Here is a 27,971-nt window from a genome sequence, read left to right on the forward strand (position 1 = left end):
AATAGAGTACGCAAAATGACTTTACCCCAGTCCTCAGCAGTCCAATCCCTGCACCTTTTGCAGAATATCAGTCTGTTCCTGATGTTCTTCCTGGAGAGAAGTGGTAGATTTGCTGGCCTTCTTGACACCAGGCCATCCTTCAAAAGTCTTTGCCTCACTGTGCGTGTAGATGCACTCACACCTGCCTGCTGCCATTTTTGAGCAAGCTCTGTACTGGTGGTGCCCCGATCCCGCAGCTGAATCAACTTTAGGTGACGGTCCTGGCACTTGCTGGACGATTGGGTGCCCTGAAGCCTTCTTCACAACTATTGATCCTCTCTCCTTGAAGTCCTGGATTATCCGATAAATGATTGATTTAGGTGAAATCTTACTAGCAGCAATATCCTTGTCTGTGAAGCCCTTTTTGTGCAAAGCAATGCTGACTGCATGTGTTTCCTATTAGATAACCATGGTCAACAGAGGAAGATTAATGATTTCAAGCACCACCCTCCTTTTAAAGCTTCCAGTCTGTTATTCTAACTCAAGCAGCATGACAGAGTGATCTCCAGCCTTGTCCTCGTCAACACTCTCACATGTGTTAACGTAAGAATCACTGCCCTGATGTCATCTGGTCCTTTTGTGGCAGGGCTGAAATGCAGCAGCAATTTAGTTTTTGGTATCAAGTTCATTGTCATGGCAGAGAGGGAATGAAATTAATTGCAATTCATCTGATCACTCTTCATAACAATCTGGAGTATATGCAAATTGCCACCACTTTGTGAAAACCAATATTTGTGTCATTCTTAAAACTTCTGTCCATGAATGTACATATATTATTTAAAGACTAATGTCATTGATTGTTCAAAATTACATGCATCAGTGTATTAATTAATCATACATGTCCAAATACATTTAATATCTCAAAAATTAATAATAATGAAGAAACAGGTCTCTGATGTAAAATGAACAATATTTAATTAATACAATTAAAAATAAATAACACATAAATTAAGTCCAAATAATGCATACATTAAACAAATAGGCACATGTGGATTCATTAGAATAAACACTTGATGGTCAACTGTATTGTACTGTATGACCAATAATTGATAATCAAGTCTTTTTTCTAATGAGTCCACATGTGCCTATAGTTGGATATTTTTAATGTATGCATTATTTGAACTTAATTTATATGGTATTTTTTTTTTATTGCGATCTGTTCCTTCATTATTATAAATTTTTGAGATAATAATTGTAACCATACCCACAGCTCCTGTTTTGCACTGTATTTATTTATCTTATCTGTTATTCTTTTGTATGGGACTAACACTGCCCTTTAACAGCTGCATTAAGGATTTGTGGGAGTGGGACTTTTATTTTATGCTATATCCTAGCGCCTGATTAGAGTTTTGTGTTGTATGTCCTAATACATAGAAATTAATTATTATTATTATTATTATTATTATTATTATTATTTTTATTTACACTCAAAATTACTTGTTTTTTTAAAAAAAATTATACTTTTTTTGTTTAAATCAACCTGAAATTATACTCAATACATTGACAATATTATGATTTATTATTTTAATTGCATATAACTGTTCTATTCATCAGACTTTACATTCATAAAAGAATCCTCCATTTGCAGCAATTACAGCTTAGCAGACATTTGGCATCCTCTAGCTGAAAGTTCTTTTTAAGATACTAATGGGAAATTTGTACCCACGACTTCTGTAGCTCTTTCCAGAGGTGCGACTGGCTTATAGGTAATTCTCCCTGTATTTACGGTCAAGCTCATCCCACCTGAGCTCAATAGGGTTGAGATCTGGCGACTGTGCCGTACAGTCCATCAAAGACAGTACTCTGGCTCCTCTTTTCTTCATCAAATAGTTTTAGCATAGCTTAGGGCCCTTGTCCTGCTGCCTTCCGAAATTTGCACAACAATGGGTGGCATGATGTTATGCCTCAGAGAATGCTGCCTAGATCAGGGATAGGCAACCTGTGGCTCTCCAGATGTTTGTGAAACTACAAGTCCCAGCATGCTTTACCAGTAGATAACCAGCAGATAGGTGGCAAGGCATGCTGGGATTTGTAGTTTCACAACACCTGGAGAGGCCGCAGGTTGTCTACCCCTGGCCTAGATATTACCAAAGACTGCCGCTACATCCATACATTGGGAACACATTATTATAAGTAGGTGAACACCGTTGGTGCTCCCGCCTTAATTACTCTAAACACTTATTCTTTTATAAATACTTTGACCATTTAATACCTCCAAAGCTTTAATATATATTGAATATCCGTCCAGTGATCCAAATGTGCTGCATAAATATCTTTTCACTAAAGAATTTTGCACTTTGGATAACACCAACTCCACAGTTCATTCTTGTTATTTATCAAATATAAACAAGCAAAAATTATAATATAGTGTAGTATTCAGTAACCAAAACACACCATTACCTTCCACTTGTGTTCAGGTGCCTTTGTGAAACACAAATTAACACCCTATTGATAGTGAATCTCCATATATTACTTCATTTTAGACATGCACTAATGTAAATAACACCAACGAGCCATTTGGTGAAAAAATTGTGAAAATGATATGTATTTTCTATATAACACCCCCCTCGAATGATTAATGAGTTCACACACTTTAGAAATGCTTTGTTTTTCCGTATGTCATATCAATCAGCATTACAAGTATTTTCCTTTCTTCCTTGTGGAAAGTTAAGCAAAAAATTTTGTACGTTTTCTGGACAAAACCATGTTGCAATGCAGGGGGTGCAAATTTGTTTATTATTTTGCACATAAGGAAAATACTGGCTGCTTTTTCATGTAGCACACAAATATCAGATAGCTTATTTGTACACTTAAATTTAAAGTTGATTTAGGACATGTTCCTACCAGATATATGGTATGCAGCACTTTAAACAAAGCTTCTCAAGGAAGTCTTGGGTCATCAGAGCTGCACTGCAAACAGGTAAGGAACCTGGACGAATTTCAGTCTTTCTCCCACCAACGCATTTCATATAAAAAAAACTTTTTCAAGGCAAATGCACTTATGTGTATCTCCAAATCAGGCTCGATATGTTTACATATTAAAATAATCCCTCCAAAAGAACAAATTTTAATCTTTGTTTTCAAATACTTTTTCTTATGGCTGTCCTGATTTCTTTGTTCTTCAAGCTGTAGATAATTGGATTAAACAATGGGGTCACCACGGTGTATACCAAAGATAAAATCTTCTTGGTGTTAAACCATTGTCCTCTGGATGGAGTAGCATAGATAGAAATAAGAGTTCCATAATATGTACACACCACTGAAAGATGAGAGCTACAAGTGGAGAAGGCATTTTGCCTCCCCGTGGCCGATGCAATTCTAAGTATAGCAACAACAATACAAATGTAAGTTGAAATGATAAACACGACCTCAACCACAGTTTCAGGAGTCCCCATAATCAACATTACCATTTCTAAAATTTATGTATCTGAGCATGAAAGTTTCACAAGTGGAGCATAGTCACAGAAAAAATGGTCAAGAATATTTGAACCACAGAAATAAAGATTAGAGATCATTATGGCAACAATGACGGTTAGTACACAACCTAGAAGCCAACACGAAACAACTAGCCGAAGGCAAAATCGGACATTCTGTCACTCACCGGACCGTGAGTGCCTCTTCCCGGACATTTAGGAACCGTGGCCGTCCTCCATCCTGAGGGTCTGCGCATGCGCAGCCCTTTCCTATACTTCAGTGTATGTCCCTTTAACTCAATTGGCAGATCAGGCAACGCTCCCTATATTAAGCACCTGTGGTCAACACCACGTTGCCTGATCTTGGAGTCTCATTCCCTATGAGTCTCTGAAGGTGTTCCTGTATTCCTCGTGTTTTCAGCGCTGCTGATTCCTGTGGTTTCCAAACCACTTCTACCTCTGTGGTTTCCAAACCACTTCTACTACTGTGGTTCCCATACCACTTCTACCATCAACTGTATCATCGTGACTGTTTGCTGATTCCTATCCGCTGCCTCCGTGCACTACAGTCTTCCAAACCACTTCAACGCTATTTCATATCATTGTGACTGTTTGCTGGTTCCTACCCGCTGCCTCCGTGCACTCCAGCCTTTACTTTACATCCACTCACCTGTTCCTCATCAAGTCCGTGAGCTGATTCCTATCCGCTGCCTCCGTGCACTACAGCTTCCAGCCTACAACTCGCCTGTGTTCATTATCGTGACTGTTAGCTGATGTCTATCCGCTGCTTCCGTGCACTACAGCCTCCAGCCTACCACTCGCCTGTGTTCATCATCGTGACTGTTAGCTGATGTCTATCCGCTGCTTCCGTGCACTACAGCCTCCAGCCTACAACTCGCCTGTGTTCATCATCGTGACAAGTTAGCTGATTCCTATCCGCTGCCCCTGTGCACTGCAGTCTCTCCTCAGCTCTCCTGTGTTTCCTCGAGACTGCTGCTCTCATTGCCATTCGCTACACTCCGTGATCAACAGCTCCTGGCCTACTCTGCTCTCCCGTGTTCCATCGCTACTGACACCTATTGGTTGCTACTGGTTACCTCCGTGTACCGCAGAGTCCTGCTGCTGCTGACCGCGCTATCACCCATCTTCTGCTGACCCGCTCTCCACGTCTTCACGTGTCCCACTGGTCTACCCTCCTGTCAGCATTGGATTTATATCTCATCAACTACTCCTCTGCTGGATCATCTCCACTCTCCTGGGTCCTCCTTGAGTCCAGTTCCACGTGTTACTGATTCCTGTGGATTCGTGTCCCTGTTGGTCTACTTATCTGTGCGCTGCACCTACTAGACCGCTGCCTCATCTATTCTGGGACTTCTCATCCAGCCGGCCTTCTGCCGCTCAGGTATCGCTGCACTCCTATCTGACTGCCTGCTTCTGAACCACGGTATGCATACCTTTCATTGACTGTGCTGGTGTATTGCATACCTTGCTGGACTGTGTTGGTTCTCCTCTGGAGTCTGCTATCCGCTGAGTCTATTGCCATCATTGACTGTGTTAACTTGTGCTGGACTACTTCAAGAGACTTTCTATATTTGCAGACCTGTTCAGTCATTTATATATATTGTGCATGTTACTGTGGATCGTGTATAAGGTGCCTGTGTATATCCTGTGTTGCAGTCTCTCCCCGTGCACCTCCTCACATATATATTCAGTGGTACAACTTGCTAGTAGCAGACCACTGATCCCTGTTTCCGGTATCACCTGTTCCAGTATCCTCTCACATAGCAGTGGTACAACTTGCTATCGCAGACCACTGACTCCCCGGATACCTCCACTTGGATTCCATTCCTTCACTCAGACAGCGGTACCACTTGCTATCCGCAGACCGCTGACTCTCATCACCTCCTCGTTTCTGTTGGACATTCCCCCTCATTATAGCAGTGGTACAACTTGCTATCGCAGACCACTGACTACCTTCACGTGTCCTTGTCCTACAGTTCCTCGTGTACTATTACCTCCATATTACCAGTGCTGCTAGTCATAGACTTTCCTGAGCATCCCATCATCTGCTGTTTCCTGTTCCGTGATCACCCAGCTACCAGAGTACCCTATTACCATCTACATTGCTCTGGTAAGCCTACCACCTGGTGATCCCTGGGTAAAGACTCCTAGTGCCCGTGACAGTAAGATCAGGCCATGACAGACCCAGATACGGAACCTACAGCCAAAGAGATGCTGCAGCATCTGGTCAGCCGTGTGGAGCAACAGGATGCCCGCCAACAGCTGTTACTTCAGTGTTATCAATCGTTAACCTCCCAAGGAACATCTGGACAGACTGTGACAGCTATTACTGAGGCTCCTGTGCTTTCCTCCGTTTCCCCAGTGCCATCCCAGGTGTCTACAGCTTCTACGCTTCACCTGCCTACTCCGTCAAAGTACGATGGGGACCCCAAAACTTGTAGGGGTTTCCTTAACCAATGTTCAGTCCATTTTGAGCTCCAACCTCAAAATTTTTCTACCCATCGTTCCAGAGTGGCCTATCTTATCTCGTTGTTTTCTGGACAAGCCCTGGCTTGGGCCTCCCCTCTGTGGGAAAGAAACGACCCAATATTGCAAGATAGTGCCAAATTCATTTCTACATTCCGAAGTGTGTTCGATGAACCAGGTCGTGTGACCTCCGCTGCTTCCAGCATCCTCCGTCTGCGACAAGGATCTCATACAGTAGGACAGTACGTCATTCAATTTAGGATCTTAGCCTCTGAACTTCAGTGGAACACTGAAGCCCTAGTTGCCGCCTTCTGGCAGGGGCTCTCCGATAAAATTAAAGATGCACTGACTACCCAGGAGCTTCCTTCGTCACTTGAAGATCTGATCTCTCTTTGCCATCGTGTTGATATGAGATTTCGTGAAAGAGAGGCTGAGAAAACAACTTCTGCTAAAGCACCTCTTCGTTCTAACCCTCAATTTCGTCCAGTTTCACCCTCTGTGATTCCCATGGAGATAGGACGTTCCAAATTATCTTCAGAGGAGAGGAAACGAAGAGTAAAGAATAGACTCTGTATCTATTGTGCTGATTCCACTCATATGCTCAGCTCTTGCCCTAAGAGATCGGGAAATGCCAGGCCCTAACTAGTTCTGGAGAGGTGAAGTTAGGGTCCCTGGAGTCCTCTCCATCTTCCATGAAATCTAAAGTCTGCGCCTTTGATGTTACTATTTCCTGTGCTACCAAAACCTTTGAGTCACAGGCATTGATTGATTCCGGAGCAGCAGGAAATTTTATTTCCAAATCACTAGTAAATCAATGGTCCCTACCAGTGATTACCTTAAAAACACCCATTACTGTGACGGCTATAGATGGATCACGTCTCATCAACGGTCTCATCACTCAGAGTACGTCTCCAGTAACCCTTCTGATTGGTGCCCTGCATCATGAAGAAATATCGTTTTTAATCCTCCCTGTTACGACTAGTCCAATTGTCTTAGGCCTTCCATGGCTTCAGTGTCACTCTCCCCAGATTGACTGGCGCACCCCTCAAGTCACGTCTTGGGGGTCTGAATGTCACCATCGTTGCCTTTCCCAAGTCATTCCTCTCAAAGTACAGCAATCTTCCATCTCATCTACCTCACCGGGACTCCCTCCTCAATATGCTTCATTTACTGATGTTTTTGATAAAGCTCAGTCTGAACGTCTTCCTCCTCATCGTTCTTGGGATTGTCCGATCGATCTTCTACCTGGCAAGACTCCCCCCAGGGGCCGGGTCTATCCACTCTCGTTACCTGAAACTCAAGCTACATCTGAGTATATACAGGAGAACCTCCAGCGTGGGTTTATTCGACCTTCCACCTCTCCCGCGGGAGCGGGGTTCTTCTTCGTTAAAAAGAAGGATGGATCTTTACGCCCTTGCATAGATTTTCGTGGACTCAATGCCATTACTATCAAGAATCGGTATCCCATTCCGCTGATCACTGAGCTATTCGATCGCATCAAGGGAGCCCGTATCTTTACTAAGTTGGATCTTCGTGGTGCCTACAATTTAATCAGAATTCGTTCCGGTGACGAATGGAAGACAGCGTTTAACACCAGAGACGGGCATTACGAATATCTGGTAATGCCTTTCGGGCTGTGTAATGCCCCCGCTGTTTTTCAAGGTTTCATCAATGAGATCTTCCGGGACTTATTATATGTATGTGTCGTCGTCTACCTGGACGACATATTGATCTTTTCACAGGACCTGCCTTCTCACCACCAACATGTGGCAGAAGTCCTTTCCAGGCTACGGAAAAATTCATTGTTTTGTAAATTAGAAAAATGTTCATTCGAATTACCTCAGATTCCATTCTTGGGGTATATAGTTTCCGGAGTTGGCCTGAAGATGGATCCAGACAAGGTGAATGCTGTACTACATTGGCCCCAGCCAACTACTCTTCGTGCTATCCAGCGTTTTTTAGGTTTTGCCAATTACTATAGACGCTTCATTCAAGACTTTTCTTCCATTGCATCTCCTATTGTGGCCCTGACTAGGAAGGGGGCTAATCCTAAGCAATGGTCACCTGAGGCTCTTCAAGCCTTTCAAACACTAAAAGAGTCCTTCTCTTCGGCTCCAATCCTTCGACAGCCTGATGTGACACTCCCCTTCTTCCTGGAAGTAGATGCCTCTAATGTGGGCTTAGGAGCTATTCTCTCTCAACGCTCGGAACAGCAAAAATTCCATCCTTGTGCCTTCTATTCTCGGGGCCTCCTGCCCGCAGAGAAGAATTATACTATCGGGGACAAGGAGTTACTAGCTATCAAAGCTGCATTAGAGGAATGGAGATACTTATTGGAGGGAGCTCGCCATCCGGTGACGATCTTCACGGATCATAAGAACTTGTCATATCTCCAGTCTGCCCAATGCTTGAACCCTCGTCAAGCAAGATGGTCTCTTTTCTTTTCCCGTTTTGAATTAATAATAACCTTCAAACCAGCTGCCAAGAACAAAAAAGCTGACGCTTTATCTAGAGCTTTTGTGACGTCCTCTGATATAGAAGAGGTTTCCAACCATACCATTCTAGACCCCAAATGTATCTCACTGGCTGCTTCATCCACCAAAACGCTACCATTTGGGAAGACCCTCGTGCCTTCTACTCTAAGGAGGAAAATCCTTTCGTGGTTCCATGCCTCTCGTTTTTCTGGACACGCCGGTGAACACAAGACCTTTGAGATTCTCTCTCGAAGTTACTGGTGGCCCTCAATGAGGAGAGACGTCAAAGAGTTCATTGCTTCCTGTGAGCTATGTTCCCAGTTCAAATCCTCCCGCAGAACTCCAGCAGGGTTGCTGCGACCACTACCCATTCCGTCCAAACCATGGACCCATATTAGTATGGATTTCGTTACTGACTTACCACCTAGTAAGAATCATAACACTATTTGGGTGGTGGTGGACAGATTTTCGAAGATGGCTCATTTTATTCCTCTATCTGGTTTGCCTTCCTCGTCTACTCTGGCTGAACATTTCATTAAAGAGATCTTCCGTATCCATGGATGTCCTTCTGAGATTGTGTCGGATAGAGGAGTACAATTCGTTTCCAGATTCTGGCGAGCCCTTTGTAAAACCTTGGGCATACGATTAGCACTCTCATCTTCTTACCATCCGCAATCTAACGGACAAACTGAACGTGTCAATCAAGATCTTGAGACTTTTATAAGGATGTTCTCTTCAGCCAATCAAGACAACTGGGTAGAGTTGCTTCCTTGGGCTGAATTCGCCCATAACAACATGTACCATGAGTCATCATCCAAAACTCCATTTTTTGTGGTCTACGGTCACCATCCGTCTTTTCCGGAATTTCCTGCCCTCCCGCCCACCCAAGTTCCTGCGGTGGAGACTGCTTGTCAGACCTTTAAAAATATCTGGTCTCAGGTCAAAACCTGTTTAAAGAAGACATCTATCAAATATAAATCTTTCGCAGATAAGAAGAGGCGGGCTATTCCACCACTAAAAATTGGAGATCGTGTCTGGTTATCTACTAAAAACATTCGTTTGAAGGTTCCATCTATGAAATTCGCCCCTCGTTTTATTGGTCCATATAGGATCATTCAAGTAATCAATCCAGTATGTGTGAAACTTCTTCTTCCTAAGAATCTTCGGATTTCTAATGCCTTCCATGTGTCTTTACTCAAACCTCTTATTATCAACCGTTTCTCAAATCCTCCCTCAGCTCCGCAGCCAGTTCAAGTTCATCAGGAGGAGGATTTCGAGATTACTGAGGTACTAGACGCAAAAATTTCGCGAGGAGTCCTCCGTTTCCTCGTTCATTGGAAGGGCTTTGGTCCTGAGGAGCGCTCTTGGATCAAAGCTGAAGATCTTAATGCTCCTGCCCTTTTGAAGAAGTTCTACTCCAAAAATCCGGACAAGCCCGGTTCCAGGCGTTCTGTGCCCACCTTTAAAAGGGGGGGTACTGTCACTCACCGGACCGTGAGTGCCTCTTCCCGGACATTTAGGAACCGTGGCCGTCCTCCATCCTGAGGGTCTGCGCATGCGCAGCCCTTTCCTATACTTCAGTGTATGTCCCTTTAACTCAATTGGCAGATCAGGCAACACTCCCTATATTAAGCACCTGTGGTCAACACCACGTTGCCTGATCTTGGAGTCTCATTCCCTATGAGTCTCTGAAGGTGTTCCTGTATTCCTCGTGTTTTCAGCGCTGCTGATTCCTGTGGTTTCCAAACCACTTCTACCTCTGTGGTTTCCAAACCACTTCTACTACTGTGGTTCCCATACCACTTCTACCATCAACTGTATCATCGTGACTGTTTGCTGATTCCTATCCGCTGCCTCCGTGCACTACAGTCTTCCAAACCACTTCAACGCTATTTCATATCATTGTGACTGTTTGCTGGTTCCTACCCGCTGCCTCCGTGCACTCCAGCCTTTACTTTACATCCTGTGTTCATTATCGTGACTGTTAGCTGATGTCTATCCGCTGCTTCCGTGCACTACAGCCTCCAGCCTACCACTCGCCTGTGTTCATCATCGTGACTGTTAGCTGATGTCTATCCGCTGCTTCCGTGCACTACAGCCTCCAGCCTACAACTCGCCTGTGTTCATCATCGTGACAAGTTAGCTGATTCCTATCCGCTGCCCCTGTGCACTGCAGTCTCTCCTCAGCTCTCCTGTGTTTCCTCGAGACTGCTGCTCTCATTGCCATTCGCTACACTCCGTGATCAACAGCTCCTGGCCTACTCTGCTCTCCCGTGTTCCATCGCTACTGACACCTATTGGTTGCTACTGGTTACCTCCGTGTACCGCAGAGTCCTGCTGCTGCTGACCGCGCTATCACCCATCTTCTGCTGACCCGCTCTCCACGTCTTCACGTGTCCCGCTGGTCTACCCTCCTGTCAGCATTGGATTTATATCTCATCAACTACTCCTCTGCTGGATCATCTCCACTCTCCTGGGTCCTCCTTGAGTCCAGTTCCACGTGTTACTGATTCCTGTGGATTCGTGTCCCTGTTGGTCTACTTATCTGTGCGCTGCACCTACTAGACCGCTGCCTCATCTATTCTGGGACTTCTCATCCAGCCGGCCTTCTGCCGCTCAGGTATCGCTGCACTCCTATCTGACTGCCTGCTTCTGAACCACGGTATGCATACCTTTCATTGACTGTGCTGGTGTATTGCATACCTTGCTGGACTGTGTTGGTTCTCCTCTGGAGTCTGCTATCCGCTGAGTCTATTGCCATCATTGACTGTGTTAACTTGTGCTGGACTACTTCAAGAGACTTTCTATATTTGCAGACCTGTTCAGTCATTTATATATATTGTGCATGTTACTGTGGATCGTGTATAAGGTGCCTGTGTATATCCTGTGTTGCAGTCTCTCCCCGTGCACCTCCTCACATATATATTCAGTGGTACAACTTGCTAGTAGCAGACTACTGATCCCTGTTTCCGGTATCACCTGTTCCAGTATCCTCTCACATAGCAGTGGTACAACTTGCTATCGCAGACCACTGACTCCCCGGATACCTCCACTTGGATTCCATTCCTTCACTCAGACAGCGGTACCACTTGCTATCCGCAGACCGCTGACTCTCATCACCTCCTCGTTTCTGTTGGACATTCCCCCTCATTATAGCAGTGGTACAACTTGCTATCGCAGACCACTGACTACCTTCACGTGTCCTTGTCCTACAGTTCCTCGTGTACTATTACCTCCATATTACCAGTGCTGCTAGTCATAGACTTTCCTGAGCATCCCATCATCTGCTGTTTCCTGTTCCGTGATCACCCAGCTACCAGAGTACCCTATTACCATCTACATTGCTCTGGTAAGCCTACCACCTGGTGATCCCTGGGTAAAGACTCCTAGTGCCCGTGACACATTCATTATAGTGTAATATAACAGCGGCTTACATATTGCTAAATACCGGTCATATGACATCACGGTGAGAAGAAGACATTCTGCAACTGAGGAGACACCAAAAATAAATAACTGTATAATGCAGCCAACAACAGAAATTGAGACACCATCTTTTACAATTACATAAAGTGTGTTTGGGAAAATAGTTGTGGTGAGGACAATATCACAACAGGACAAGTGACCGAGAAAGAAGTACATGGGATGGTGAAGCTGACGAGTGGTTATAACCAAAGTGATGATCAGAAAGTTTCCGGCTAAGGTGGCCCCGTACACCAAAACGAGAACGAGGAAGAGCAGAAACTTGAAGTTGTGAAGATCTTGGAACCCAAGAAGAAAGAAGTCTTTAACAACTGTCAGATTTTCTTTTGAATTCATCTAATAAAAAATAAACAACATTAAGCATAACAATCTGTTGCTTGAAGATATTCCTATGTGGTGGTTGATGCATTCTTAAACTATGAAAATAATTAAAATGACACTGCAAGTTTAGAATTAAATCTCTATCTGGCAGTACAACCACTGTAAGGCAACATATAGAACTTAATAGCAGAAAAGAGTTAACTTTAATCATTTGACTGCCTGGTTCGTTTAATTAATTATTTGAGATGGGTCGTTATCTGTGTATGTACATTGTATTTATTCATTATTACCTGTTCTCTTTTATATTAATTAGTAAAAAGACTTTGGGCCTCAATCAGATTTAGGAATAAAAGTGTGTAGGCATATTTAGAGTTCGGAAGGGAGGCGGGTCCTAGCTCAACTCTAAATCACAGTGTAATAATAATGTCCGGTGTACTACAAGTAAAAGCAGCCAGTATTTCTCCTGCATAATAAAAATGCTATTTCCACCCCTTACATCCCAACATGGTTTGTCAAGGAGCAAATTTGCTTGCTTTAGCTGGATTAGTTTATAACTAAATTAAATTCATTTTGAAATTAACTTCAAATAAAATGAAAACTCTATCAGAATATGAGGAGCAAATTTGGATTTAATACTCTTTAATTGGGCTGTAAGTAATGCAGATTAAAAGTGTGCATATCTATTAAAACTGGAGTCAAATCTGTTTTAACACTATTAAAAACTGAGGATTATTTGTAAACATATTAATAGATCATGATGTGTCCATCTATTTCGATGTGTTTCTGTTTTGCTTATTTTTTTGTTAGTATACTGTTCAAGTAAAATATGTAGTTTTTTAAGGGTCTACCACTGTCTAACCAAACACTGTTTCATTTGTTCTCCTGTAACTAATAAAATGTTATTTCTCATTACACATTTACTCTGTATGCTTTTTCTTACTGTATCTCAGAGAGAATATGTTCCATCCAAGTACTTCCAAGATTCAGTTGTTATTTAGACTGGTTTTGGACAGGTCTTCAGAATATGTAAAAAAACAAAAAAAGTCCAAACTACCTATCATCATCGGTTATTTATATAGCGCCACTAATTCCACAGCGCTGTACAGAGAACTCATTCACATCAGTCCCTGCCCCATTGGAGCTTACAGTATAAGTTCCCCAACACACACAGAGAGACATACTAGGGTCAATTTTGATAGCAGCCAATTAACCTACCAATATGTTTTTGGAGTGTGGGAGGAAACCGGAGCAAACTCACACAAACTCACAAACTCCACACAGATAAGGCCATGGTCAGGAATCGAACTCATGACCCCAGTGCTGTGAGGCAGAAGTGCTAACCACTTAGCTATTGTGCCCTATCCCAAAAATGAACAACTATCTGCCTTACAGGACGTGAGAAAGTGTCAAATTGTCACAATTGCATGTTTCTTCAGCCTTTTTAAGACACTACTGCTTGCTGAGGGAGAGATAGATGCAGCATTGGGACTCTGAAAATAAACACATTTCATTAAAAATATGTGATAATCAGAGACCCTTAGGAATACTTCATTAAATGCTAAATCATGCTTAAACATGTTATCCATTCAATACTTTACACAAATAAATACATTACAAGTTTAATTATGCACACACACATAAATATACTTTGTTCTCTTTTTTCAATGTGTGTCACTAATATGCCAGCACCTGATTTATGTTGGTTTTGTAGTTGAAGCACATTTCAATACGTTAATCAGATAATCAGATATGTGGATCAAACTCTCATGTAATAAGGACAAAGGGGTCACTGAGTCCTTCATACTTAGGATCCTTCATCCTTAGTGCAATTCCATACACACACCCCAAAAAAATTGAAAGAATAAGGAGCAACACCCTATATTATTATAATCCTATTTTATAGGGTGCAACACAGAGTACGGAGTGCTGTACAGACAGCATAGAGCGAAATACAACAGTACAATTAAAAAAATTCAAGCTCTAGCTAAAATCCCAACACATTTATGGACAGACACACTGGGCAATACGGTATGAGTGATTCCCAGAACACTTAGAAACAAGAAAAGGAGGAGGAGAGGTAGGGAATGGACTAGAGGAAGCTGAACCTGTTTCCAGGAGTGTGGGTGCAACTAACAGGATCAGAGCCAGTGATAGAGGTGCGAGGACAAGGGAGGTGGGGAGACCAAGGACAAGAGCCTAGTGGCGAGGTGCAAAATGAAACTGGGATGCTGAAGGCAAAGGTAACAGGAGGAGAAGGAAGGAAGCGGGCAGACAGACAGGAGACACATAGTGGTGAGCCAGTATAATGGAACTATGAATCCAATGGGATGGATAAAAAACAGTAGGTGGTACAAGAAGTTGTGGATGAATAAGGGTGAGGAATATTTTGAGTTTGTGAAGAAGGTGCATGAAGACACGGGGTAAGGAGGACAGAGGACAGGTTAGACAGTGGAATGGTAGGCATTCATGTACAGGTGTGTCTTAAAAAAACTTTTTGAAGATTTTCAGTCTAGGGTTTAATCTGATAGAACGAGGGAGATCATTCCATAAAATAGTACAGCATGGGACAAATCTTGAATGCAGGAGTGAGATGTGGTTACCAGAGGGTAGGTGAGGTGACGGTGGCTGGCCGATCATAGAGGGTAAGATAGAGTATGAGTCTAGGGAGGCGGGAGGAAATGGGATCCAGGGGCAGGTTGAGGGGGATGAGGACATAAGTAAAGAATGGACAGTTAGTGGCAGTAAGGGAGGATGGGAGTTTTGGGGAGGAGGGGTAGAGCAAAGCAAGAAATCAAAAGTGGAGAAGAGGAAATGGGAGTTAGATGACTGAGATAATATGTGAGAGATATGAAGAAGGATTGTTTGGCTACTGAGAGGGCAGATCTGTAGAAGGAGAGGATGAACTTGAAATGAAGGAAATCTGTCAGGGCGCAAGATTTCCTTAAGTGATATTCAACAGTACATGAGCATTTTTAAAGGACCAATGTCATTTTTTCCAAGGTTGGAGTCTGGAACAACGAAGGCAAACATAGGTGGAGGGGGCAGAAAAGGCAAGGGCAGAAAAGAAGGTGTGGTTGTAGAGGGAGGGCCATCAGGTTGGGACAGGCCAGGGTAGTTAAGGAGGAGAGAGGAGTTTCAAGGGAGGAGAAAAAGACAGCAAGAGTACCAAGATTACGCCTAGTGAGAGAGAGGGGAGAGGTGTAAGAGATGAAGAGAAGGTGGAGGAGAGTAGATAATGGTCAGAAAGTGGGAATAGAGAATTGGAGAATTCAGAAAGAGTGCAGAGTTGGGAGAAGACAAGGTCAAGGGAGTGACCAAGACAATCTGTGGGGGAGAAGCTCCATTGTGACAGACTAAAAGATGAAAACAGAGCAAGAAGTCTGATGAAAGCAAGGACAGAGGGATTATCAATGTGGATGTTAAAGTAGTCCAGTATGATACAGAGAAGATCTGAAGAGAGGTAGTAGGTGAGCCAGGCAGCAAAGTTATCATTGAATTGGGGGGGTGGGGCTAGGGATGTGGTGAATAACTGTGACAGTGAGATGAATAGGGTAGACAAGGTGGGTGGAGTGGACCTCAAAGGAGAAGAATGGAAAGGAACGCTATGAGAGATGACATGGAAGGTGCAATTGAAGGAAACGAGGATGCTCACCCTGTCCCCCAGATGATTACCAGGCATGATGGTGTGGGTGAAAGAAAGGCCCAAACAGCAGAGCAGCAGGGAAAGTGGTGTCAGAGGAAGAGAACAGGTTTTGCTGATGACAAGGAGGTTAAGAGAGTTGTATATAAACATGTCAGGTTATTTCAGATGGATTTGGCATTCCAGAGGGCCAAAAGAAAGGAAAAGCAGGTAGTGTGGAAAATTGGATTTGATTGGCAGGGTTAATGTGTAAGGGTGTGCTGGGGCTAGGACACAGATGGAGAGAGGAAGGGTATCCCAAGATGGGGGAACAAGTGGGGTTGATGTTACTTGATTCTGATTGATTGCCAAGTAGCTGTTGTTTTCTTTTTATTTTTCACCATTGTGTATTAGCCAGGGTTCTTTTTGACACGTTGTCCATAGAAAATGTATCCTATTTGACACCTAGTAGACCACTACAATTACGCTAGCCCCCAACAGAGTGTCCAGGAAGAGCTTAACAGTCCATCAAGTTCAACCATTTAGAAATGCTCTGTTGATGGTGTTGATCCAGATGTAGGATAAATGCAACATAATATCCTCTATTAATTGTACCCAAATATATAATTTATTGTAAGAACGGCATCAAATAATTTTTTAATTGTAACAATAAATTGCATATAACCACCTCATGTGGTAAGGTGATTCATAGCTGAGCCATCATTACAGAAAAGAACCCGTTCCTATGTGAAAGTAATGACTTACCATCTAGTCTGGGGGAGACGTATGTGGGGGGAGACGTATGTGGGGGCAGATGTGTGCTTTCTGCACTAAGTGTTTTTCTCACAAAGTGTCTAGAAAATACAGTTAAACAAAACAGTTGAACAAACATTGAACAACAATTGAAGACCTCTAGAAATAATCTACATCTGCTGCAGCCATACTCTGCTACTTCTGATTGCACAGGAAATTACAAATTGGTAAATCTTTTAATTCCTGTATTTGTTGCTATTTGCCTTCCAAATCCCAATGTTTGCCAAATTATTTTTCTTTCTTTTCCTTCATGACATTATCTTCAGAACTATATCCTCCTTCTCCTGTCCTGCAACACACACCTCTGTCCACATTGCCCCTTCATTACTTCACTCAGCTCTACTTAACACTCATGAACTGTTTTCCTATTTAAATTCAATAGTTATAACAGCCGCACCCTGTTGCCTGAAACTAAAAGGACACACATCTTACAATCATCTTTCTTATCTTTCTCCCTCCCTGCTTCTATTAGCTGGTGATATATCACCTAATTCTGGTCCCCCTCACTTCTGCCACCAAAATATATCTGAACACTACCGAAATCCAGCAAACCTCAAACGCATCACCTGTCTTTCCTCTCTTCCAAAGTCCTTTAAATGTGCCCTTTGGAATGCACGCTCTGTTTGCAACAAACTTACCTCCATTCATGATCTCTTCCTCTCAAAAAACATCAACCTTATGGCAATAACAGAAACATGGCTCACGCAATTAGACACTGCCTCACCTGCAGCCCTTTAACATGGTGGTCTCCATTTCACCCACACCCCCAGACCTGGAGGCAGACAAAGAGGTGGGATTGGACTACTTCTCTACCCACAGTTCACGTTCACAGTTCTACCAAATATTCCATCACTCACGTTCACATCTTTTGAAGTACATGCTGTTAGGATTTTCAACCCATTCTCTATGTGTGTTGCTGTGATCTATCGCCCTCCTGGACCACACCAATAATTTCTTGAACACTTCTCTGCATGGCTCCCACACTTTTTATCTTCTGACATCCCCACCATCATCATGTGTGATTTCAACATCCTTATTGCTAATCCACGTTCCAATGCTGCTTCCAAACTACTCTCTCTAAACCTCTTCACTTGACCTCTCCCAGTAGATTTAATCCGCTACTCATCAGTATGGCCACTGTCTTGATCTTGTTTTCTCTAGACTATGCTCAGTTTCTGATTTCCTTAACGCTCCTTTCCCCCTTTCAGATCATCACCTTATTAGTTACTTGCTCACTCCCAGTTCTTTAAACACCCTGTTGTCAAACTCTTTCAAGCCTCCTTATACCAGCAGGAATATTAACTCTATTGATTTTCAACAATTTTCCACTTATCTGCAACAACTTTTCTCCACAATTTCTACATTTTTCTCTCCTGATATGGCAGTTCCTCATTTTCACCAAAACCTAGCAACTGCCCTTGATCAAGTGGCTCCAGCGAATCTTCACACTCCACGTACAATTTGTTGGCAACCGAGACACACTAAAGTAACATGAAATCTGCACAAACTTTCTCGTAAAGCAGAAAGTCACTGGCGTAAATCTTGTACCTCTAATGATTTCAGCGTGTATACTGCTATCTACCACTCCTATCGAAGTGCTCTGCACACTGCTAAACAAGCATACTTTCAATCTCTCATTTATGCTCAGGCTTCTAACCCCAAACGCCTTTTTAACACATTTAATCCTCCCACCCCAAACCCTTCGACTACCATCAGAGCCCAAGACCTTGCTTCCTATTTTAAGGACAAGATGGATAAGATCAGACTTGAAATGGTATCATCTCCCTCAACTAGCAATCAGCTCAATTCCTTCCCAGCATCCTCTGACACTCTCTCTTCATTTGATCCCACAAATGAAGCGGAAGTTTCTACTCTCTTCTTATCTTCCTACTCTACCTCCTGTCCTCTTGATCCCATACCCTCACAAATTGGTAGGTCCCTGTCTCTTTTGTTCATTCCACCTCTAACTAAAATCTGTAATCTATCTCTCTCTACTGGTATCTTTCCATCACTACTGAAGGACGCAGTGATTACTCCTATTTTAAAAAAACAAAATTCTGACCCTAACTCTCTCTCAAATTACTGCTCCATCTCTCAACTCCCAGGCCCCTCCAAATGCCTACAGTCACCTCACATGTTTCCTTTTTACAAACAGCCTATTTTATCCTCTTTAATCAGGCTTTTGCACTCAACACTCCACAGAGACTGCACTGACCAAGGTTGTCAATGATCTGATTACTCTCTTCTAATTCTCCTGTATCTCTCTGCTGCATTTGACACTGTTGACCACTCTCTCCTCATACAAACGCTACAATCCCTAGGTCTTCAAGACACTGTCCTATCCTAGTTCTCATCCTACCTATCTAATCGCTCTTTCAGTGTTAATTTCTCTGGAACAACCTCCACTCCGCTTCCTTTATCAGTTGGAGTACCACAAGGCTCAGTTCCAGATCCTCTGCTAATCTCTATCTACACCACTTCTCTAGGTAAATTAATAAGCTCCTTTGGATTTCAGTAGCATCTCTATGCGGATGATACACAAATTTATCAATCCTCTCCTGATCTCTCGTCATCTGTGTTGTCTCACGCTACTGACTGTCTTTCTGCCATTTCATCTTGGATGTCCTCTCGCCAACTCAAGCTTAATCTTTCAAAAACAGAATTAATAATATTCCCACCCAACAATAGAAGCTTACTGCCTGACATTTCTATTTCTGTTGACAATATGTAACGCTCCGGTCCCACAGATAGTACCTGTCTCGTTACCTGCAGTCCATTCATCTGGAAACTGCCATGTCCCAGCATCAGACATTCTCCAGTTCATTCATTCAGCTATATTCAGATCTGTGCAGGTGCACGCCTTTTGCACTTCAGGACCTCCTCCCTCTTTTTCATTGGCTAAGCACTTCTGGAGCACTATTTAAACCTCCTGGATTCACCTGTCTGATGCCTGTTCTTCAAGCTCATTTCCTGCAGCCTGTTGTTCTGTTTCCTCTTCTCCTTGTGGTTTGCCTGTGTTCCAGTCTGCTCTGAGTTTGTGGTCTGTGCTAAACCATCGCTGTTCCAGTACCTATCTTACCATCTCCAGTGTACTTCATTGTGACAGCTCCGGTTCTTTCATGGCTACCACTCAGAGCCGCTATTACACCTGTGACTCCTCAGCTGCTATCACAAGTTACCTCCGTTACTCCAGCCTGCTCTCAGTCTCTGGCCGTGTTAAACGTTCGCTGCTCCAGTACCTCACTTACCATCTCCATTGTACATCATCGTGACAGCTTCAGTTCTCTCACCACTACCACTCAGAGCCGCTACTACATTTGTGACTCATCAGCTGTTACCCGGGTTACCTCCGCTACTCCAGCCTGCTCTCAGTCTCTGGCCGTGTTGAACTATCGCTGCTCCAGTACCTCTATTAGCATCTCCATCTCGCTGCTCCAATCCCCAACCCTGGCACTCCAAACTTACCCGTTTCCTCCAAAAATGCTCTCGTACTGCCGAACGCCACTGGAGAAAATCTCGCTCCCTGGCTGATTTCCTCCACTTCAAGATTATCCTCTCCTCCTACAGCTCTGCCCTCTCGCTCGCTAAGCAATCCTTCTTTAAATTCCTCATCTCCTCCCAGTCCTCCAACCCCCGCCGCCTCTTCGCTACCTTTAACACTCTCCTGTCTCCCCCACCTCCCCCCCTCCCTTCCTCCTTATCTGCCACTGACTTCACCTCCTTTTTCTCCTCTAAAATCGCGGCCATTAGACTTGAAATCTCCTCCTCCACCCACTCTTCCGCCACCCCCCCTCTCGCCCTTCCTTCCCCCTCCACTCTCCCCCCCTCTCCCCTTAGCCACCAACTCCTTCTCTCCTTCCGCCCCACCTCGGGTGAGGAAGTCCACTCTCTCATTTCTTCTTCCACCCTTCTACCTGCCCCCAGGACCCCATCCCTTCTCACCTTCTTCGCTCCCTTTCTGCCTCCACCTGCTCCCACCTCGCTCACCTCTTTAATCTGTCCCTCTCCACCGGCATCTTCCCCTCCGCCTTTAAACATGCTCTCGTCTCACCCATTCTCAAGAAACCTAATCTTGACCCCACCTCACTCTCTAATTACCGCCCCATTTCCCTACTCCCATTTGCCTCCAAAATACTCGAGAGACTTGTCTGCAACCGTCTCTCCACCTACCTCTCTGAACACTCCCTCCTTGACCCTCTCCAATCAGGCTTCCGTCCCCTCCATTCCACTGAAACTGCCCTGGCTCAAGTTACGAACGATCTCCTCTCGGCTAAAGCCATGGGCCACTACTCCCTCCTGATTCTCCTCGACCTCTCAGCGGCCTTTGACACCGTTGACCACCCCCTCCTGCTTCACACCCTTCAGTCCATTGGCCTCTCCGGTACCGTCCTCTCCTGGTTCACCTCTTACCTTGCCGACCGTTCCTTCTCTGTTTCCACCTCTGATTCTCTCTCCCCTTCTTCCTCCCTTCCAGTTGGGGTCCCTCAGGGCTCTGTCCTTGGACCCTTACTATTCTCAATATACACCTCTTCTCTGGGTGCAATCATCAGCTCTTTTGGCCTCAAGTACCACCTTTATGCTGATGACACTCAACTCTACCTTTCCTCTCCTGATCTCTCTCCCTCCCTTCTTTCCAGGGTATCCGCATGCCTCTCTGCCATCTCCTCCTGGATGTCCTCTAGATTTCTTAAACTCAATCTTGCTAAAACTGAACCCTTCCCCTCTGACCTCTCCATCACTGTTGACAACTCATCTATCTCCCCTGTTCCCCAACTCCGCTGCCTAGGTGTCATCCTCGACTCCTCTCTCTTCTTTGCCCCTCACATTCACTCTCTCACCAAATTCTGCCATTTCCAGCTTCGCAACATTGCCCGCATTCGGCCCTTCCTCTCCCAGGATGCCACCAAATCTCTCGTCCACTCTCTGATTATCTCCCGCTTGGACTACTGCAACCTTCTCCTTATCGGCCTCCCCCTCTCTCATCTCGCTCCCCTTAGATCTGTACTTAACGCCGCTGCTAGGCTTATTTTCCTCTCTCGCCATTCCACCTCTGTATCCCCACTCTACCAAGCCCTTCACTGGCTCCCCTTCCCCTACAGAATCCTTTTCAAGCTCCTCACTCTGACTTACAAGGCCAACTTACAAGGCCAACTCCACTGCTCCCTACATCTCTAACCTTATCTCTATTCACACTCCCTCCCGCTCACTGCGATCGTCCAACGATCGTCGCCTCTCTTCCCCTCTGATTACCGCCTCTCATGCACGTATCCAAGACTTCTCCCGCGCCGCTCCCCTCCATTGGAACAAGCTCCCCCACTCCATCAGAACTTCCCCTAATCTGTCCTCTTTCAAACAAACATTAAAAACCCACCTTTTCCTTAAAGCCTTCCAGTCTCATGCCTAAACTCCCACCGGTCGGCTACCTCTCTTTCTCATCCCTTCTTCCCTTCTCCCCCTTCCTCGACTCCGTCTCCGTTTCTCCCGTCTCTCCGTCTCATCCATGTGTCTGTCTGTCTTCCCCTCCCTTTAGATTGTTCGCTCCTTTGAGCAGGGCTCTCCTACCTTCTGTTTCCATCACTTTTAACTGCGCTCTCCAGCTACTCAGCTCACCTCCTCTCAGTCCCTCTGCCCTCTGTCTCCTCTCGCTTCTCTCCGCTCCCCTCAGTGACTCTCAACCTGTCATCCGTGCCCACCCTCTTGGGCCATAGTTACCTGCCTATACTCACTTTTCCCCTCCCTCCCTCTCTTTCATACTGTGCCTGAGCCCCCAGAGTTATAGTGCTTACTGTTACTTGTACTGTGCTGTTTCACCTTGTACTGTGCCATTGTTTGTCCTTGTACGGCGCTACGGATTCTTTGTGGCGCCCTATAAATAAAAATTAATAATAATAATAATAATACTCTATTGTGGCAGCTTCAATTCTCTCTTCACTACCGTTTAGAGCTGCTATTTCATCTGGGACTCATCAGCTGTTACTATGAGTTACCTCCACCACTCCAGTCAGCCTTCAGCCTCTGGCTGTGTTGAACTATTGCTGCTCCAGTACTTCGATTACCATGTCCAGAGTACTTCATAGTGACAGCCTCTGTCCTCTCGTTGTATACCACAGAACACCTATTCTCCTAGTGACTCATTGGCTGCTAACCATCAGCCTATATTATTGTTGTGCCTGTATTTATACCACTCATCTGTGGACTCCATCGTCTCCATCCACTTCACCTGGCTCCCCCACATCGTTCTGCTGTACATTCACTCACGGGACCGTGACCTGCAGACTTGGTGCAGCTAAGGCCATACCTCCTTGCGGGGGTTCCTGGTGAAAACCACCTGTCTGTTAGACTCCGCGCCCATGGGTGGGCTTAGCCATGTTCAGCAAAGCCTATGGATCAATTTCCTGTAAGCCAACCATGACACAATATGACCATAAATCCCACCCCGCAAGCTCGCTGCTTAGGTGTAATCCTTGACTCGCAACTATCCTTTGATCCTTTGTTCAACTCTATATTTACATCATGCTGCATACATCTAAAAAACACATATCTCACACAAGACACTGCAAAGACTGTGATTCATGCACTCATCATCTCCGGCATCGACTATTGTAATTCCCTCCTTACTGGTCTTCCCAAAGTCAGACTCGAGCCTCTACAAATCTGTTTTGCATGCAGTGGCTATATTTAGTTTCCTTGCAAATTGCTATACATCTGCTGAATCACTCTGTCAGTCTCTACATTGGTTGCCTGTTTTTCAACAAATCCAATATAAAATTCTTCTACTAACATCAATACTGACTGTTTTTTTCATGTAACACACAAATACTTGATAGCTTATTTGTACACTGAAATTTAAGGTTGATATGTGTGTGTTACATTAAAAAACAGTCAGTATTTAACTTATGTGCAAAACAGAACACTCATTTGCACCCCTTTCATTGTAACATGGTTTTGTCCAGGAGACTGAAATAAGGATCCTCTTCATTTAAGATCCTTAATGAATCAGGCCCCTTGTGAGGGGTCTGGTGAGGTGATTTTGAAAAAAACTAATTTATATATATATATATATATATATATATAGTTGCCTGTATATGTAGCGTAGCCCGTGTTTAAATCATTAACAATGAATTTGATGCAACTATCAACGTTTTAAGAATGATTAGCAGCTTAGAAGTTCTTCCGGCACACCCATTAGGTGACTGCCCAGTGTCATTTTAGTTTTTATATTAAATGTTATCCAAATCCATCCAGTGGAAGACCCAGATCAGGCTCCCTGGGTCAAAGTTCTGGCCAGTGTACACCAGAGGTTGGTCTGACTGGGGCCCTAACCACACTAAAAACCGCAGAGGATCCAACTGGACCACCTCGCATTGGTTTCATCCCAATCGGTGCAGAGGAGTCCAAATGCATAACAGGACAGGCACACAAGCAAAATCCATCCAGTAGAAGGCCCAGAACAGGCTCGCCGGGTCAGGTCTGGCCATTGTACACCAACTGGAGGTCTAACTGGGACCTCAACCCCTTGGTATGACATCTGGGATCCAATAATACCAGTCTGAAGTTTTCATCCAAATCCATCAAGTGAAAGGCTCAGAACAGGATCCCCAGGTCAAAGTTTTGGTCATCGTACACCAACGGGAGGTCCAACTAAAACCTACACTCCCTGGTATGTCTTCCAAGATACACCAGACTGAGGAATTATCTCAAATCGGGGTGTAGTGGTCTGTTAAAAAAACAGAATTGAATTAGTGACCTAGCATAAATTTTTGCTGAGGTGCATAAAATGTTGTTCTCCAACCAATTGGATATTTCATAGGCTGTTTTGTCAGTGTTAGGTTGTTTAACTAGTTTTGTTTTGTGGATTTCTTCTAAGTTTGTTTTTGTTAGAAGTGGGCATGCAGATTTAACATAATTAGGGTCACACAGGTGTTCATTAGGAGGTGAACAAGTTGGAAATATTTTACCTGAAAAAATGCTAAAAGAGGACAACATCCAACACTCTCCTGTGAATCTTTGTTACCCTCCTCCTAATGTATCTGATTTCAGCACTGCCACGGCACTCTCTGCTGAACTGATTGCAACCCATGCTATCTCATCTACCATTGTAGTTTCATCTACTTTTCAGTATATTTTTTGCACCTTACTTTTTACTGCTGCTTGTTTTGTGTGATTTAAACCACACTTACACTTACCTTACACTTACCTTACAGAACCCCTTTTTTTCAGCAATATCTGTCTATAACCTTTACACTTTGCCTTTCATGCTCCCATTTACCAACTACTCCCTCTATCACTCCTGCTTAACTAACTATTGTATGCTTCATTTGGACATATTCACCTCTCCTATTTTAACACTTAGCTCATGAGGAGCCATCTCTCCACTGGCAATGTCCTATTTGCTGGTATGTAGACTGGGTTTGGGAAACACTGGTCTAATAGGATGTACATCTACACACGTCTGTTAGAAAGTTATGTGCAGAGAATTATTTTAACTGTAACTATGCTGTGCATTGTCTTAATTTGCCCTATTTACTAAGAGCTTATGTGAACTGTACACTATGAGTCTTATGCAGAGTTGGACACAATCAATGCTTACAGCATAGGCGTAAATTGCGTCCCGTACTTAATACTTTGAGCAGAGCATATCTAAAATAGTACGCAAAATGCCCATCATCATCATCACCATCATCACGGATCTTAGAGGTGTACCTACATCTACTTCCCAGCCAGCACAGTAGGTAAGGAGCGTTAACGTGCCTTTACTGTACTATGCCTACTCCTGCCCTCTGACTACCTCTCTCGTTCCACCGCTCTAAGCATAGAGATGTACCAGGGGGAGATAAGTCTCAGTCTGAGAGCAGAATGTGACATAAGTTTTTCAACTGTGAATGTGCAGTTATAAAAAGCATCCAACTCTACATGACCCCCTACATGTTGTACCCTTAAGGTGGCTAAAGTAGCAATCTCTACTAATCCTGTGCTCTACTCTATATACCTCGCTGTTAGCTGGCAGCTGTCTCAGATGATATAAAATCTGGTAAAAAGTGATAAGTAAGGTTTCCAACACTACTAGAACTGCTGCTGGTGGCATCAGAAGATAATGAGTGTACAGGTTTGAGTCCTATCTTACCTTGATTAACGGAACTTATTTTGCTGTTTCCTATTCATTTTATGTGGGACATACAAACAGGACGACCAGAACAGATTGATTAAAGAACATGTTTTATTGAGGAATCAGTTTGACAGCACTTGGGCCATTTCGCTGTAAGAAACACACAATATTCTGGTTATGATGAATGGACAACACCTGTGATACTGTGTTGATATATAATAATAATATATATACTTTGTACTTTACTATAAGTTCTGCATTCTCTATGAGTACAAACTCAGACCATTGTGAAACTCATCAAGTGCATATGCCATAGATTGGAGAGGCTGTAATTAGTGCATTAATACTGTCACAATGGTATAAACTCAATATATACATTGCAATTTGAGCACTGAATATTTGTGTCTGGCACTCACCTGCCTGACCTGCTTCTCTGCGATCACCATTAACAGGAGCTGGAAAAATATATATATACAGTATATTCTTTTTCCAATACCATATTGCTCTCTCTCTTAAAAAAAAAAAAAACTTTAAATATGAGGTAAAGGAAAAGTAAAAAAAACATTAATACAATTACTAAAGCGACACAAAACCACACTCCTAGAGTTCTCATTATATTTAAATTGCAACTATTTCATTTCCAGAGTTCAAAGCTTTTTGTCCCACACTAATCATTAGGTAGCCCCAATAATATGCTAAATGCTGTTGGTGGAGAAAATTCAGATTGAGATATTTCCTAGAAAGCGACCAGAGACATGATATTTCCATTATATTCATAGTAAAAAGAAAAACATATGCCAAACTATATTGAAGGCATAATCAGTGTAATGCAGTGGCGCACGCAGGGGGGGTTTCTGGTTTTCCAGAAACCCATCCCCTCCGAGAACCAACGGTACTGTACAGCAGCCGCGGCGCTGTCAAAGAAGCGTCCGCGGCAGTGCTGTATTGTAGTATAATACAGCACTGCCACGGATGCTGCTTGACAGCGCCGCAGCTGCTGTAGAATTCAGACTCACCGAAATGGAGCTGCTGCAGTAGCTCCCTCTCGCAAATTATTTTTTTTTTCCGTGGGGGGGGCGGAAACCCCCCTTATAAATCCTGCGTTCGCCCCTGTAATGGTATACATTTCTCAGATTACAGGGTACTGATTAAATGTACACACATCTGGAGTACTTAGTATGAACAAAACCACTTTGTTAACCAAACATTGAGACACTCGAGAATTCAAGAACCTCTGATTTCAAGCTAACCAAAATGACCTGTTCAGTTTATCTCATTATATTAACACATCAATGCACTGTATACCAGATAAATATACTGGTAGCCTCAGGCATTTCTATGTAGTAAACCCATGTGAAGTACATTTCTGATTTCCAAAATATGTTTGTCCATCCTCTTTCTAATTGCAGCCTTCATCTCTTGGTTCTTCAGGCTGTAGATAATTGGATTAAATAATGGAGTAACCACTGTGTATAGTAGAGATAAAATCTTTTTAGTGGTAGATGATCGTCCTCTGGATGGACATACATAGACAGCAATCAGAGTTCCATAATACGTACACACCACAGCAAGGTGGGAGCTACAGGTGGAGAAGGCTTTCTGTTTCCCAATGGCAGATGGTATTTTCAGTATAGCAATTGCAATGCAGACATAAGTTGAAATGATGAACAGTGTTTCTACAACAGTTTCAGGAGTGGCAATACTAATTACTACCATTTCCAAAATGGATGTATCAGAGCACGAAAGTTCAACAAGAGGAGAAAAATTGCAGAAAAAGTGGTCAATAACATTGGGTCCACAGAAATATAGGTTAGACATCAGGATGACAAAAATAAGTGATATCATGAAGCCTAATGCCCAACACCACCCAATTATATGGAAACATAATGAGGAATTCATTGTGGTAGAATAATGCAAAGGTTTACAGATGGCCAAATATCTGTCATACGACATCACAGTGAGAAGATGACATTCTGTAAGTAAAGTTACACTACAGGCATAAAATTGTATGATGCAGCCAAAATCTGAAATGGTGCCACCACTATTTAGTATTACATGAAGCATGATTGGAGCAACGCTTGTGGTGAAAGTCACATCACATAATGACAAATGACTAAGAAAGAAGTACATGGGGGAATGAAGATTACTAGTGGTAGAAACCAAAATGATGATTAAGAGATTACCAGCTAAGGTAGGTCATAAGGAGGACATAGGTCATA

General features: G+C 43.5%; 1 protein-coding gene and 1 pseudogene across 1 annotated transcript; both read right to left on the reverse strand.

Annotated features, from left to right (window-relative positions):
• Positions 1-3,119: 3,119 nt before the first annotated feature.
• Positions 3,120-26,198, reverse strand: LOC142150408 (olfactory receptor 11A1-like; annotated as a pseudogene).
• Positions 26,199-27,078: 880 nt separating this feature from the next.
• Positions 27,079-27,882, reverse strand: LOC142150409 (olfactory receptor 5P60-like). The gene has a single exon (XM_075205605.1). It carries the CDS (start codon positions 27,880-27,882, stop codon positions 27,079-27,081), a length of 804 nt encoding a protein of 267 aa, XP_075061706.1.
• Between the last annotated feature and the right edge of the window lie 89 nt (positions 27,883-27,971).

This window comes from Mixophyes fleayi, chromosome 4 (assembly GCF_038048845.1).
Source record: "Mixophyes fleayi isolate aMixFle1 chromosome 4, aMixFle1.hap1, whole genome shotgun sequence".
In the NCBI taxonomy this organism is placed as follows: Eukaryota; Metazoa; Chordata; class Amphibia; order Anura; family Limnodynastidae; genus Mixophyes; species Mixophyes fleayi.

Bases quoted from the DNA above. Each gene is read 5' to 3' on its own strand.
- LOC142150409 (XM_075205605.1), bottom strand. From the start codon at position 27,882: ATGTACTTCTTTCTTAGTCATTTGTCATTATGTGATGTGACTTTCACC.